The sequence below is a fragment of the Epinephelus lanceolatus genome, chromosome 14 (genome assembly GCF_041903045.1).
Source record: "Epinephelus lanceolatus isolate andai-2023 chromosome 14, ASM4190304v1, whole genome shotgun sequence".
Taxonomy (NCBI): domain Eukaryota; kingdom Metazoa; phylum Chordata; class Actinopteri; order Perciformes; family Serranidae; genus Epinephelus; species Epinephelus lanceolatus.
This window is the reverse complement of record NC_135747.1, coordinates 19,035,496-19,051,215: the sequence shown is the minus strand read 5'-3', so window position 1 is coordinate 19,051,215 and position 15,720 is coordinate 19,035,496. Positions and strand designations below refer to the sequence as shown.

General features: G+C 41.2%; 1 protein-coding gene across 2 annotated transcripts in view; it reads left to right on the top strand.

Annotated features, from left to right (window-relative positions):
• erbb4b (erb-b2 receptor tyrosine kinase 4b) overlaps window positions 1-15,720 on the top strand; it is a 476,882-nt gene that overhangs the window by 293,900 nt on the left and 167,262 nt on the right. For both annotated transcript variants that reach the window (XM_033616755.2, XM_078174431.1), the window contains exons 4-5: window positions 5,325-5,456; window positions 10,755-10,820. In XM_033616755.2, coding sequence (XP_033472646.2) covers window positions 5,325-5,456; window positions 10,755-10,820 — 198 coding nt within the window. The remainder of the gene's footprint in view (window positions 1-5,324; window positions 5,457-10,754; window positions 10,821-15,720) is intronic.

Below are 15,720 nucleotides of genomic sequence, written 5' to 3'. Positions count from 1 at the left end.
TTTGTGCATTCCGTGTCTGTGAGAGTACATTAAGACACTCTGTACTGTTTTATTTAGCTTCCCTATAGAGCTACCTACTGATTATCGTATATCCATCTTCAAATGCTGTATCTGTAGTTGGGAAGGGTGTTGTTATGGACCAGCAGCATAGCTACTGAGTGCCTCCCAGTACATAGGTTTTTATTGTCTGCCACTGTAACAGTCTGATAAAGTGTGTATCTCAAGCAGCTCATAACAACAGTTGCAGAGGGCCAGCAGAGTACAGTAGTGCTGACATTTCCCACCCACATTTTCCCAAATCTTGTAGGAATTAAAATCAGTGACCCACTGGTTACAAGCCCGCTGATAAAGTCAGCTGGTAATTTAATGGATGCTCAAGGCACGTATAGTAATGAGGGCCTCATTACTGCCAACCCTGAGCAAGGCATGTGAGTGTGTGAATATGTTTTTAGCATGCTTCTTTCTGTGTGTGCGGACTGTGCGTGTGCACTCATCTTTTATTTTGGCATTTCTGCCAGTCTGTGTGTTGAGTGCATCCTAGCAACAGCTCCAGCCTTCCACTGCAGCTGGGGTGTACAGCAGGATCTGTGCCCCAGCATTTAGCCTCTTTGACCCAGAATGCATCCTCATCTTCCCGCAGAGTTTCTCCCCTCTGTTCCACTGAGCTGATAGCAGCGCTGAGCCGAAACCAAGTTGAAGCTCTCGGAGTCAATGAGACAGTACAGTGGAGACTTAGGGTAAAATCCCCAGTCCCACTGCTAGAGGAGTGAAGAAACTCTTCTGTCTCTCTGATTGAATACCTGTCTATCTGCTGTAATTGCCTGACTGTTTGAGTGTCTTTCTTAATCTACTTGCTGCCTTTCTGTCTTTCTAACTACTGCCCAGCTGGCTGTGTTTCCTCTTACTTATCAAGCCAGCTTGTTTTCCTTCACATTTATGTGTATCCACCTCCCAGAGAGGGACTGAAGTTAAGATATCGAGTGAATGTGTTTTTTGTATGTATTGATGGTAGCAGTCTAGCACATGGACCTTCTTCAGTCTAAAGAATAGACTATTGGCGATGTTCGATAATGCGGTCCAACACTTGAGCGAGTCAGTCATTTATTATTGTGCTTCCGTTGTCTTACATATTTCTTCATTAAACAATCCACACAACACTTATTAATTCACTCTCACAAACTCATTATTATGGCTTTTTTTCTGATCATTGGTTTGCTATTTGCCTCCCAGTCTTAATCAAACTCATCCCCACACTGCAATAAAGAAAAAAAATCTCAACAAGCACTTACCATCAAAATAATTGCCTGCATACATTTGTTCTGCCTCCCTGAATTTCATATTGTTTTCCTCCAACGGTCATGCGGCCTGATATTGAAGATTGCTGTGCCTTTTGAAGCCATACACTCATTCAGAGATGCTTGGAGTTGCTCTCGGGACGAAGCGGGAGGGGAGGGGGTAGTTTGGAAACACGGGCTGTAGCTATGTGAACAAACTAATTAAGACATTTTCTCTACCCACTAATCAACAACAGGATTTAACCATTGATCTCCCCCTGGCCACCAACAGTACACCTAGCAAATGTGCAAGCCAAGCATTTACTTGTAATGAAAGCAAGACGTGAGTGAGTTTTGCATGATGTTGTAGACATTATGTAATATCCGTTTGTTAATTATTCATATCTTGGGGACAGAGGCCATGGGAAATACTGTAACTGTCCTGGGCAAAGCGCCAGCAAGGAGCCAATTAAGCCATTATCCAGCATTCTGAACTTAGCTCATGTCACACTGTTGATAAGTGTGTTGTGTGTGTGTGCGCTTTATGTCCAAATGCACCATGTGTGCAAGAAGCATTAAAAGATGGTGGAGCCCTCCCCATTGTGGTTGAGGGTCACTTGTTGTGACAGTGTTGAACAGAGAGTTTTTTATTCTTCAGAGTGTTTATACAATGTGTTTGAGAGTGTGAATGCAGCTCACGTCCAGCTGGAATTAGTGGAAACGCCTTGTCTCACTTGTTTACCACACACAATAATTCTGGCAATTGTTTTTTGGCAAACTTGTTACTTAAATTCAACTCTCCTGTTTACATTTCCAAATTAGGGACATGGAAAAAGTGTAGTTGTATCCGTGTGGCATGCTGATGAGTATGGCTCAAGTTTACAGATGTGAGCACATTCCCTTGACTGATGAATGATGGACAGCATATATAAGGTCCACTGTCACTTAAAAAAAGATGGAATACAGCAGCTCAGGTGACAGAAGAAAATGTTGGTATTGTTTGTTTCTGCAAAACACAAATATGTTACATGTTTGCATTACATAGGTATCATATCAGCGTTTCTAAATTGATGTATGTATGTATTTGAACTTACTTTGTCATCAGGAGAAATAGGGAATGTATGATGGCATGGCACCTAGGCATTGGCAAGACAGTTGCCAAGCTGCAGACCTCTGCAGACTAGGGATCTTGTATTAGCAATGTGTAGGATCCATACTTAAAATGTATGGACAAAGGCCAAAAATGGCGTGCGCCAAAAATATCCAACAGTCTCTACAGTCAGGATTCAACCTCATCATCCGTGTCTCCAAAATGTTGGTAAGCATGGGTCAAAGTTTCTCCCACCAAGTCTGTTTTGATAGATCACTACTTTTGCATACTCCTCTTTCAGGCCTTGTTTTGTGTGTACGTAGTGTTTATAAATGAGACCCCAGATGTGTTTTTTTTTTCTTTGTGAGACATTGGTGGCATTTCCAGCCATAAATGTACCACCCAAACTCAGGTGTTTTTCACCATTTCCATCAGCTATTGTGCCACCAAAACCAGGTTAACAATGGTAATTTGATTGTGCCACCAAAAGCGTTTTTTAGTCAGACATTGGAAGCATATCCGACAGCATTGTGCTACCAAAACCAAATGTTTTTTAACAAGTTATTGATGGCATTTTCAGCCATGATTGTGCCACTAAAAGCATGTAATTTTTAGTCAGACACTGGCTGCATATCCAGTGGCAGTGTGTTACCAAAGCAGCATTTACAGCAGGGATTATGTCACCAAAACTGAATGCTTTTTAGTGAGACATTGGTGCCAGTTCCAGCCGTGATTATGCCACCAAAAGCAATTTTTGGCAAAACATTGGCAGTGTTTCCAGCCATGATTGTGCCACTAAAAGCAGAGAGATCTGTGGCATTTCCAGTGACGACTGTGACAGCAGAACTGGGTGATTCTTAGTGAGACATTAGCTGCATTTCCAGTTGTGGTTGTGCCACCAAAAGTGGGTGTTTTAAGCCAAAACATTATCTTTTCCTCACCATAACCATGTGTTTTTAGAGCCTAAACATAACCAAACATTAACAGCATTGTTGCACACAAACAAACATAAAGTTTCAACATTTTCCTTACATAATATAAATCTTACATATTATACACTCATACGATGCAACATTTATTCTGTGTACACTGCATATCCGTCATTCTAATGTGCCCCCTCTTCTATTTCAAGTCACTATACTTTAAACTACACTATTTGAGTGTGTAAGCTCCACAGTGTTCAGATTTCAGGCGTTGGCATTGATTTTTAAGCTACTGTTAAGAAAGCTTTATAGACTCAGAAATAATACAAGTATGACAATAACTTGGTCACAAAGAGATTGAGATGGAGGCTGCATTTTTACTAATTGTAGAGTCAAAATACCGGTGTTAAAAGATCTGCCTTTGTGTCTTCATCTGACATTTTACTCAGGATGCCAAGTGTGGGAGCTAACCTTAGAGACAGACAGCTGGCTTTGAATGTATGTGCTTTATTTACATATAAATTACGTTGACATTTATTCATTTATTCAGCAGTATACAAAGGTTATATACATTCCACAGGACTTTTAATGGCCATTGGAACCTCTGTGAACTGGGGCTAAATATGTCTTGGATATGTTTACACCTGAATTTGACATATTTTGGCTCCAATTACAATCCCACCAGCCAGTAGGAAGGCGAACGCTCAGGAGGAAGTGCTTGTATCTTGCCTAACCAGGGTTAAGATGTCCTGCTGGTGTTTTTGTCATAATAACTGCTTTGCTTTGTCTGTTGGTTTGTCCATTGCCCTACTTTGCCAGCAGCATCTTATTGTGCAAACAATTTGAATTTGAGACGCAGCCTCCTCCTAGCCGAGCGATATCCCTCCTGTGGTGAGAGGCAGGATTAATTTGTCTCCCTAACTCCCACCGCACATGGAGGAAGATAGAGAGGGAGAGCCGAGGTTGGAGGGGGATGGGGGCTTGTGTAGGTAATACCACCACCACCTATTATCCAAGGAGTATCATTTAATCGGGCCTTTGTGGGACGATATTGTATTTGGCTGTTTCAGTGTGGTGCTGGCGGGGCGCCTCATGTATGATTATGTGTCTCATCGGTTTCAGCCCTGTGTCAGTAATCTGTTTGTAGCGAGATAGAGAACACACAAGCTCTGTAAATAATGCAAATCTGCTACTGGGCTTCACTTTGTCTTTCTCTCCTGCCATCCTTCTCTCTGTGGCTTTCTTTCTCCCATCTTTATCTGTCTCTCTTTCTTTCTCTTTCCCATTCTTTCTCACATAAAAGTCAGGATTAGGCATTCTCTAAACTCCTGCACAACAATAATCGGAACCACCCTCCGTATCCAATCATTCAGCCGAATGTGTGTGTGTGTGTGTGTGTGTGTGTGTGTGTGTCTGTGTGTGACGAAATGAACCAATCCTCTGACAATCATTGGTTTGACAAGGTGATGCATATTCTTATGGCAAGATGTATGACTTTTTTGCCCACCACCTTAATGAAATATAAAATCACAAACTTTCTCGGGCTACTGTTCCTTACCGGGGCTTAAATCACGAATGGATTTCGTGTTGTGATGCTCGTGAGGTATAATTGATCCTGTCTGCTCGCGGCATGGGAATAGAACAATGGGAAAAACAACAAAATGGGAAAAGATCAGAGGTTGTAATAACCGCAATATGACACAGCTTTGTCTGGGCTGCCTCACAACAACAACAACCATCATCAGATGTGTGTGTCGCCCGAACCCCAACCCCGCACTTGCCCTCTGATGAAAAAAAAAAGAATAAAGTGCTGACCCAGTGGAGTGATTAGGGATTTTGATTTGAACATGCAGAGTCTGGCTATGTCAGTTGCTAATTATAAAATGATAGGGGGAAAAAGGTTTGCAATTAAAAATCACATCAGGAGCCTGGTAGCAGGATTGCTGGATTAGGTGCATCCTCCAGGCAGAACAGTTAGGCACCCAGGAAGCCCTTTGTGTATCTGAATTGACTTCATGCTCCCTTTCTTCCTTACAGAGATCCTGAGTGGAGGCGTGTATGTTGACCAGAACAAGTTCCTGTGCCATGCAGACACAATCCATTGGCAGGACATTGTCAAAAACCCTCGGCTCCATGATGTGGTGGTGCCCACAAACAGCAGTGTCACATGTAAGTAACTTTACGAACACAAATGTAGAAGACAAGAAGACTGGATTTGACTTCAACCTTTCTTTAAAGGAAGTTTTTACTGAGAGCGTTGCTGCACAGTTAAATCAAAGTCCAATCTGCTGAACACTGCTGAGTAGCGGCACTGAAGCAGTTGAGGCTTAAAAGAGTTCTCACCAATTTAGTAGTATAAATTCTAGTGCAGCATTAGCATCATTGGTTTTATGATAAACAGTTTCAGAAAAGTATCACAGATGCAGCACGACAAGAGATATCACATTTGTTATTCTATACCTTCTTCTTCTTCTTCTTCTTCTTCTTCTTCTTCTTCTTCTTCTTCTTCCTCCATTACCAGTATTGGGGGTCACGCTTTACAAAAGTAGCACATCACAGTAATACATTACTTTTAAGCAGTAATGAAGTAAGATAACACATCACCGACAGGATTTTGGGCAATATTATCACATTTACGATGTCACATAACGTGTTGCCACCTGAAATAAACTGTTTATTTTTTTCATTTTTCATTTGTCCACACTGATCCACACCACTCAACTTCCGCAAGTGCAACAACAGAAAAAAAAAACAGCTCCGAAAGTTGCTGTGTGTTGTCATATCATTGATTATACGCTACCTTGTAGAAGGGTGGGCAAGTAGCTGGCCTCTGGTTTGTTCTTTCCCTGTCCCAGTGATGTCACATCTAGATGATTTTAGTATATGTTGGATGATTCCATTCACATTCCCTACAGCCGCAGAGCAATTCTGGCACACAGTCCCGTTCTTACCCATAACTTTCTCTCCGGTGCTGCTGCAGCTGACTGGCAGGCCCGGAACTGGCAGATGGGTCTTCCAGTTCTGGTGTATACTTGCGCCTGTCATAGTGACTGACCCGCAAGCCATTCCATTAGTTGTGCTAATTATCAGACTTTGATCCTCTGCCTGACCCTCCCTGTGTCCAAGGCCATCATTTATTTTAAACAGTCTAGGCTATTAATTGGTTCCATATCATCACGCTATTATTAATATAAGCAGGGGATTTTAGTACAAAGTGGTAACTGCTGTATGTGAAAGCATGAATGGCTCAGACCTGCAGCGCTGGATTTGAAAAGAACTGTAATAAACTGGAGCTGCTGTGCTTTGAAGGTAACTGGTAATATGCAATATATTACATTATGAGAGTAACTTGCCCAACACTGTCCAATACCCACAATGGAAGTTGACCACCAACACATTGAAAACGACCAATGCATTATGCTTTTAGCAGCTTATGTAGCTATGAGACGCTAGCCTCAAGCAGATATGAGGAGCAGGCTGCAAATGTCATATTAACTCACTCTTTCTAATTCCACACCCCCAACTTTTTTCATTATCAGTTTTGTTGTCTTGAGTCACTACAATTTATCAGATTTTCCACAGCTCCCCCTGAAGCTTACTTATACTCTTACTTACTTCAACATTTAGCTTAAAGCACATTTTTTCACACTTTCAGTTGCACTCCCCAAGACCTGTAAACTGCCCTTGATTTGTGAAATCGGCCCAGTTCCACTTTAATTGCCTCGCTCAATAGCACTTGGTGGTAATGAGAGAACAGGCGAGTGCTGCTCTTTTACTTTACCCAGATTTACCCTGTAACCTTCAGGTCCTCACATCAGTCGTACCAAATGAGTCTTTTTGGCTACAAAAGTTTAAACCTTTTCAAAATTTCCTTTCTTGTTACTGCACGTATAAACCACAAAGATTCTTGTGTTTTGTTCTGTTGCTATATTTTATAATTCTTTTCATGGCACATTTATCTGTGCACCTGATGCACAGCTCCCCCAAGGTTTTGGAATTTAAAATCACTTTTACATTCCTCACTGCAAGTTCAGACTGTAATTATTTTTTCACCTCAAACGGCGGCAATGGTTGGCACCTCTAAGGGTGTTTTCGTAGTAGGTACCATTGAGTCCCAGTGGACATTTGTATGTGGGGCCCATTTGGATAGTTAATGGGCTGAAAAATGGGCCTTATATGGGACTGCCCACAGGTGTCATATTGGCCCCCTTGACATTTGCCCACATGGATGGGTTTACCCTGGGCCCCAGATAAGATGCCCATTTCAGACAAATATCCACTTTGTACTCAGGTAGCCCCAGCACGTGGGCAAACTCACCCATGTGGGCAATTGGTATGGGGCCAATATGGAACACATGGACAGTCCAATATAGGGCCCATTTTTTAACCTATTTACTACCCACATACAAATGTTGTCTGGGTTCGTACTATAGGTGAGTATGATGGCCCCCTTCTCTTCTCACCTGCCACGCAACTTGCACGTTAGAAATGTTCCGTAAACGAGTACACTTGCGTCATTATCTACGTGATATTTTTGATGTGCTGTAGTGTAATAAGGGCTCTGCAGACGGACCCTGCTGCCATGGGGACCATTAACAGCAGGGATTGGTGGAGCAGGGAGGCAAAATTCTGCCCCTGGCTTGAGGAGGAGCCACTGCTGTCAGACACTGAGCACTCCGCTCCTGCTGGAACTTTATCTGCAGGCTAAAGGCAGTAGCAAAGCTGGATCTGGGTCCGTCCAGGCTGTGCTGCCATCTGATATAGCGGCATCAGTATTAATTTGAGACTGACTTTATAGCCAGTTTAAAACTCCTTGTAGTCCTGTTACACAGCAGTCCACTTCTGTGTTATGGTACAGTTGGTGTTTCAAGTGGTCTAGAGCCTTTTTCTTGGGGAGTTGTGGCGGTAAATGAGGATAGGATCTCGATTTAAAGCATCGTCAACTCTACCTGAAGGTTCCTGGAACTGGAAATGTACAGGACTCTGAGAAGACTCAAAGTTAAGTTTGGAAAAGCAGCGAGTTGTGACAAGAAAAGTGGTCCAAAGAAGTCCCCACATCTCAACCTGCTCCATTCACAATAAGTGACCGAGTATAAGCAGCAAAACATTGTCATCACAAAACCACCCCTTGACCCCATTCTGTCACTCTGCTGTCATAACAGTCCACACTGACTGCTCATTTACATGACATTAATGCCCTGCTGTAGCCAGCTGGAAGACATGTTAATAGATGTTTAGAATTATGAAGGGATTTATTTGGATAAAATAAACACGTTCAATCTGTCTGGGGTGAAGGGGGTTGGGGGTTGAGGTGGTTGTCAGTGACGTTAAGATGCATTAAGTCACCTCTTCCGACCCTTTACTGTTCATTTACTGACTTAACCTCTTAACACACACTGCTTTTGTTATTAATTTAGTGCTCAAGCTGTTTGACATTTAAATCTCTTGTTGTTGTTGTTTTTTTCTTCTTAAGCTCTCTAGTCTCATTCATCAACAAATACATAATTACATAGTAAAATACATTATGGTTATGGAAGAAGACAGAGTCTGCATATGTCCTTGGATTTCCTCACACAGTGCTCGCTGAAGGCTCCAGATGCAGATTAACAGCTCCGAGCATTGATATTCTGCTTAATCACCCTCCTCCCTGCAGCCCCGTTAGCCCTGGATCGACCCTTACTCCTGTGCAAGTCTTCCACTCCGCCAAAAGATCAAGGGTCTCCCAACCTGTAATCCACAATTGAGAACATAATCTCCATTTCATTCTTTGGGGAGACACAAGATTTACACTGTTATTACTTGTGACTTATTTGTGCCACGGTTGTTGTGTTTATTGGTTCTCTTTTCAAACCCAGGACGGTGATTTTAAAATCCATGCCCCGTTGATCCAGTCAAAAACCCGGCCATCTGTCTTTCGCCCCACACCAGCCCTGGCATGGCAGCATTCTCGACATTTTAACCTTCGAGGGCTGTTTTAAGAAAGCTGTAAAAGATTATGGTGCAGGAAGAGGGGTGGGACAGGTTTATTCTAGGTCAGTGAGAATTTATAAGTTTAGATAGTGAAGACCTTGGACACTAAATGAAAACTCTTTGTCTTGACTTCACAGGGCGGAGAGGAGAACAGAGATATAACTGCAGAGGTGCTGCACACTTGGCACTGTCAGACAACCACTTATGGCTGGCAGACATTTGTATTATTTCCCTGTTTAGGTGCTGCTTTTCATACAGTCAAGGCTGTCGACCTCTCTTTCTCAAGCATTGTCAAAGTGCTGGTTTGAGGGGACCAGGCTGGAGAAACAGAGAGAAGCAGAGGGGCAGACTGGAGAAAGACAAAGAGAGACAGGGATAGACATTAAGTGAAAAAGAGCCACAGAAGAGTGATGAATCAGCGAGGGGTGGATTGAGGATGAAAGAGATGAAATGTGTGGTGGAGAGGGGCACGGACGAGGAAGAAGAGGAGGGCAGAAGATGGAGAGGCTCGTGTTGGGGAATAGAGTCAGTATCAATGCTAATAGCTCTCATCTGGAGAGGCTGATGGACAGAGGACAGCACTTCTGCACTTATCCAGGCTCACTTCCCCCGCACTCAATTACTAGACAGTCAATTAAGTCCTCCAAAAAACCCAGAAAGGCACTGGCTGAAGCACTGAGGGTATGACGCGGCTTTCTGCTCAGGCTTTCTGCTGCTTTACTGCTTTTTATCTCAACGTGATGTGTTCTAGTTTTATGCTGGGCTGATTGAGAGTGGAGCAACATAAATAATTTTCTTGTTTTTCGCAAGACAACCTGTGCCAAGGTTATTTAAATTTTTCCTATGACTGGAACAGCACATACCAGTCAGGGGAGAGGATGTGCTGTTACTAAAAGACAGAAAGTTTCATCATCTTTCTTGCATAATTATAAGAATACCTGGAAGAACAAATGGTTAAATTCCAGTCCAAGTGAATGGTGAAAAATGACATTGAGTTAGTAATTACAACAGTTATTTAAATCAAATCAATTAATTAACCTATCTTCATCATATAATTAACCACATACCACACCTAAGAAGTAATCAAGTACTTACATTTCTTGCAGATTGTGAGTGCTTGATAATTATTATAACTGGAACCTGGCATAATTAACGCAAAGTGCTTGGAATGCACTTATAAAGATGACTGATATCTTAAGAACAACACTTCAAGTCAATTTAATCCCCCTGCACAGAAAACATCACACAAGCGCACACGCACAAACACACATTAGGTGCATTTAAAGGTGAGCTAAAGAGACACCTACCTCCTCACTCACTTTTTGGATCAATTTGGGCTTCAGTGAAGTGCTTGATGGCACACGGACTCAGCTAACTGCCTCTAACCCATTTTAGGGTTCAGCTAATATGGATTTTTGAAGGCTGGTACTGATCACATTTTGTGATTAAGCAACCATTTGAAATGCCAATCATCTTTTCCCTTGAACTTGTGTGCAGGTCAGAAGTGCCATCGTTCCTGTAATGGTCGTTGCTGGGGACCCAAAGAGGACCAGTGTCAGAGCTGTAAGTACATTACTGCTACTATTACTAACATGTGGCCTTTTAGGAACTGTTTGTTACTTCAGAGGAGAGGGGCTGGCAGGGGTGTGACTTTTTTTTTTTTTTTTTTCTACAAACATTTTTGTGTGAGCCTCTCCGACTGACCGGGGGAAAATGCATGATCATTTCTCCACCATAAATGGCTATATTTTTTTTTATATTCATGCCAAATGTAGGCATTGGAGCCAGTGCAACGAGCATGGAGCATGGAGAACACTGGAGGGAGTAAAAGTTATCACCAAAACACAGTTTTTTTTAATTTATTTTATTTTATTTATACTTTATTGCAAAGATTGACAACAATTGTTTTTTTCACTTGCATCACAATTTTTTTTTTTTTTTTAAATATAAATTATAAAAATGAAGTGACACATACTCAACATAACCACAAAAATATTGAATATAAATAAACACAAATAAATACAAGGTTTTAAATACATGAAAATACTAAAAAAAAAAAAAAAAAAAAAAAATGGGGGTGGGGGGGGTCTTCACATGAACTCTGTGTGTGTGTGTGTGTGTGTGTACTTATAAGGAATATGTGTGCACCTATACATATACATATACAGTACATACACATTACACACACAAATCACAGCGTGCACACAACTGGCATTCGCAACATGTGCATGTTAATGCCTGTTATCTTAAGTAAACCATGACATACACAACAGTGGTAGCTGTGGCCAGAATCATATGGCTTGGCACACATTAGTAGATTTAAAAAGCATTTGGATGTTCAGAAGTTACTTTCAAACAAAATCCTGGAGTTGAAAAATGCCTTGGTTTACTGCACTAAATTAGCTCTGGGGTCGGTCTGTCCCCCCTTAACTCCAGATTTTCATTAAAAGACCAGTGTGTAGGGAGATGGTAGAAATGGAATGTAATGTTCATAAGTATGTTTTCAAAAGTGTATCATCACTTGAAACTACGAATTATTTTGTTTTTGTTTGGTAAAAATACTGCAAGGACGCTCTTAAATTCTGGTGCCTCTCCCTACCCATTTTGCACCCCTCCCCCTCTCATAAATAACAAACAGTCCCTTAGTGGTTTCTTGTGAATGGCATCTAGTGCCACAGTTCGTATGCTTATATGCATATATGCACATAGATGGTGTATAAACATTGTTCACTTTAAGGATATATGATGCAGGGTTTTCTTAAGTACTTAAATAATGTATAGACTCATACAGAAGTAATCCCTCTCAGTCATCACTTATGACTCACTAGACGTGTGTGGTGCTGTATTTATCTGCAGAGACTCTACCTGCTGCTTGGATTGTCTTATTTCCCTCTTATTTTCTGTTTTCAGAATGTTTATGGTGTGTACCCAGTGTAGTTATTTCTGTTTAAAAATTCCTATTGAACTATGGTTGACATCTATCCACTGTCATATACACACACACACACACACACAAAAACTGACCTAAGATCAGGGACACAATTTTATGCTTTTATTGTGAAAGACTGGGCTAGTTTCTATACAAGGGTATGAAATAACGTGTGTCTAACTAATGTGCTCGTGACATTTACAAGTGTCAAAGCTTCAAATCAGGCAGTTTAGGCAACTTACTGTAGGTCACGAATGGCATTTAACATGCATGTGAATGTAGCCATTAAAGTCCAAAGTGCCAGATCTTATTTGGTTAACTTAACTGATTAAAAAAAAAATCATCCATGTGTGAATCCTGGATTTTTTTTTTTTTTTTGTAATTAAAGGTAAGATCTGGAGGATTTTCAAACAAAACAAAATATAGACATATACAAATGAAATCCTGCTTAATCATCACCTATGGGCTTCTACTCATGTGTGGTGGTGACTCTGTTTGCAGAGCTCCAGCCCTTTAACTGTATTTTGATGTTTTTGTGAGCTTGGACCGCTTCTGGGCGGAGATTTTCCCAGCCAATGAGAGAGCGCAGGTGCCGTGCCAGAGTGTGTCCGAGCTTGCACCAGCGCGAGCCTTGCCTGAACCTCTTCTGTGAAGCTTTCTTCCGTACCTCTGGGCTCCATACACCCGGGAGAGTTGAGCCCGATAGGAGGGGCCGAACTTGAATGTGTGTTTACAAACAGCAACTGGAAAATCCTCCAGACCCTACCTTTAATATCCCGATCCTGATAAATCACATAAAAGCATCTGTCAAATTTAAACTGGTACTAAATAGCATTTTGTATCTTTTTTTACTCTTCTTTGATCTGTTCTGACAAACTCAAACTAGAAATATAGCTCATTTACTGACTACAAAATTAATTTCATAATATCTAAAGCTGCAGTATGCCACTCTGAGATAAGATCAAATAATGGACGTGGTCTTCCCTTCAAATAATTTCTTTTCAAATAGCTAATCAAAACTATGCTAAAATAAGTTGAACCCCAATTAAACCGAAAAAATCGAGATCAACTAAAATCATGTCCAGACACAAGAGAGAAAAAAAAAACATATTACAATATTACATTTATCTCTTCAGCTTAGTATTTAACATAGAGGTCATCTGTATATTCGGTTTTCATTAATTTGAAAAGAACTAAACGGGATTCATATGTGCACAATATTATAATCCAGCACATACTTTATTCCACTGGCCTCCAGTTTAAAGGCATGGGATAAAGATACCTTGCTGATCCTGTGTCATTTTTACCCCAAATGAAGCATAGCGTTGATACAGGCAGAGCAGTGAGGTTGTGCTTGTGTTGGCTGATTGGCATCAGCTGTTTGCAATATGCTTCACCATGTTTGGCTCAATCACAACTGTTTGGCCCGTATCACCCAATCATATTCACGCAGGCACACAGTGCAGACGTTAAGACCTTACACTCATCCCTGCTACTCTGATGATAACTCATCTGTTGCATTAGTAACAATTTGTTTGATGGTTTTATCAGCTGTACTTTCCATATTAAAGGTCTTGTGTTTCTTTGGCTAAATGACTGAGGAAAATGTACAGTTCTAGCATTTTTAAAATGTCTTTAAACAACTTCTAATTGTAGGTTGACATTTGTAATATAATATTATTGGCTGGTATTTAGAGAAGAGGAATGCTTGAAACTCTTTTTTTAATTTGTCAATAACATCATGAAAAATTAATTTACATCTAAAAAAACCCAATAGTTAATAACATTTTTATTTTTTAGCATGTTTAAGTGTGACTTGAGTGGGATTTATACTCTATGCAGAGCCTACGCCGTAGCCTACACATGTGACCTACACTGTTGTAAGCATTTTGTGTGGTTTTGTCTGTGTCACTCTGCAGTTACACCTCCAAAACACTAATCTCCACGGGGTTTCTGTGAAGGGCTGTAAATTTGAGTTGATTCAAAACACAAACAAAACACACATTAAACATGGCTTTATAGCAACAATTTCAAACACAAGTACACAAATCAGCTTCACTATAACTCGCAGCATTCAGAGAGAGAGAAAGCATTTGTCCTTTGCTGGACACATTTTCCCCACAAATACAACATGCTAAAGTTCATAGCACAAGCTTATGACATTTTACATTGTATAAATTAGCCTAGCAGCTAGCAGACTTTTCCTCTACTCATATGAAGCCTGGGACAACAGCAACATTTAACAAAGGTAACATTACAACGTTTGTTTCCATTACAACTCACAAGGTTCACCGACAAAACAGCCGTCTTATACTGAACACGTTTTCCAAACAAATAACATGCTAATGTTATTAGCACAAGCCTATGGCATTTTACATTAGCCGAGGGACGAGTGGAGATTTCCTCTGATCGTATGAAGCTAGGATAAACCACACACACAAGACTTAAGATGCTATTTGGTGGAGGCTTTATTGTCTTCACAATTTTCTGAAAGTAAATAAAGTCTTTGTTTCCCCTGAGGGAAATGGTTTCAGAGGTCTGCGTGGCCGCGACGTGTAGTTACATTTCTGGGAAGATGCACATCAGGCTATGGTGTAGGCTCTACATCAACGCAGAGCCTATGCTGTAGGTACGGCGTTATTTCCTGCATTAAATTAATATATTTAGTCTCAGTTTACCCTAATTAAATTCATAGTGAGAGACAGTTTGAGGGGTTTTAGGCAGGTTTCATCTTTGCCATTGGGCCAGCTATGTTCAGGTATTCTCGAGCCTATAATGACTGAGGAAATACCACCACCTCCAGCTGACACACACACACACACACACACACACACACATGCACACACACATGCACACACATCAATACTCAGCTGCATCCCTAGACCCCAAACACATCTTCCACAAACCCTCCTGCTGGGACCTCCCACCCTTCATACTAACTAATGGCAGCTGAGAAAGAGTGTGAGAACGATGCACTGAGTCCATCAGTAGGGAGGAGGGGGCTGTGTGTTATTCCCTCTCCTTCAGTCATCTTTCTAAGGCTCTCAATTCTCTGTCAGTGTCTCTCTCTCAGGCTCTGCCCATGTTGCTGTCTTTCTCCCGCTCTCTATCTCTGTCTCACATACACATACACACACACACAAAGGACAGTGCACAACACATACATGTACACAAACACACACACTGAGACACACTCACATTGCAAAAGCAAAATCAATGAGGTATAAAAGCTGCAGGCCACAGAGCGCCAGTTGGCTCAAACCAAGGACTAAAAGGGAGAGAAAATAATAATTCTGCTTTTGTGGCCCCGGGTCTGAAAAGGTCCTTCAAATTAAACCAAAGACGGGTCGCTTATCACCGGCTTCCAAACACATGACTGTTACATACAGTAAATGGTGACTTTCCGGTCTGACACTGCTATGTTTAAGGATTAGGTTTAGGCAAAAATTATACTTGGTTAAGAGGGACTTCATAGCCATGGTTATATACGAGGTTGGGGAAGGATCATGGTCAGGATTAAAAGAAACCAGTGCT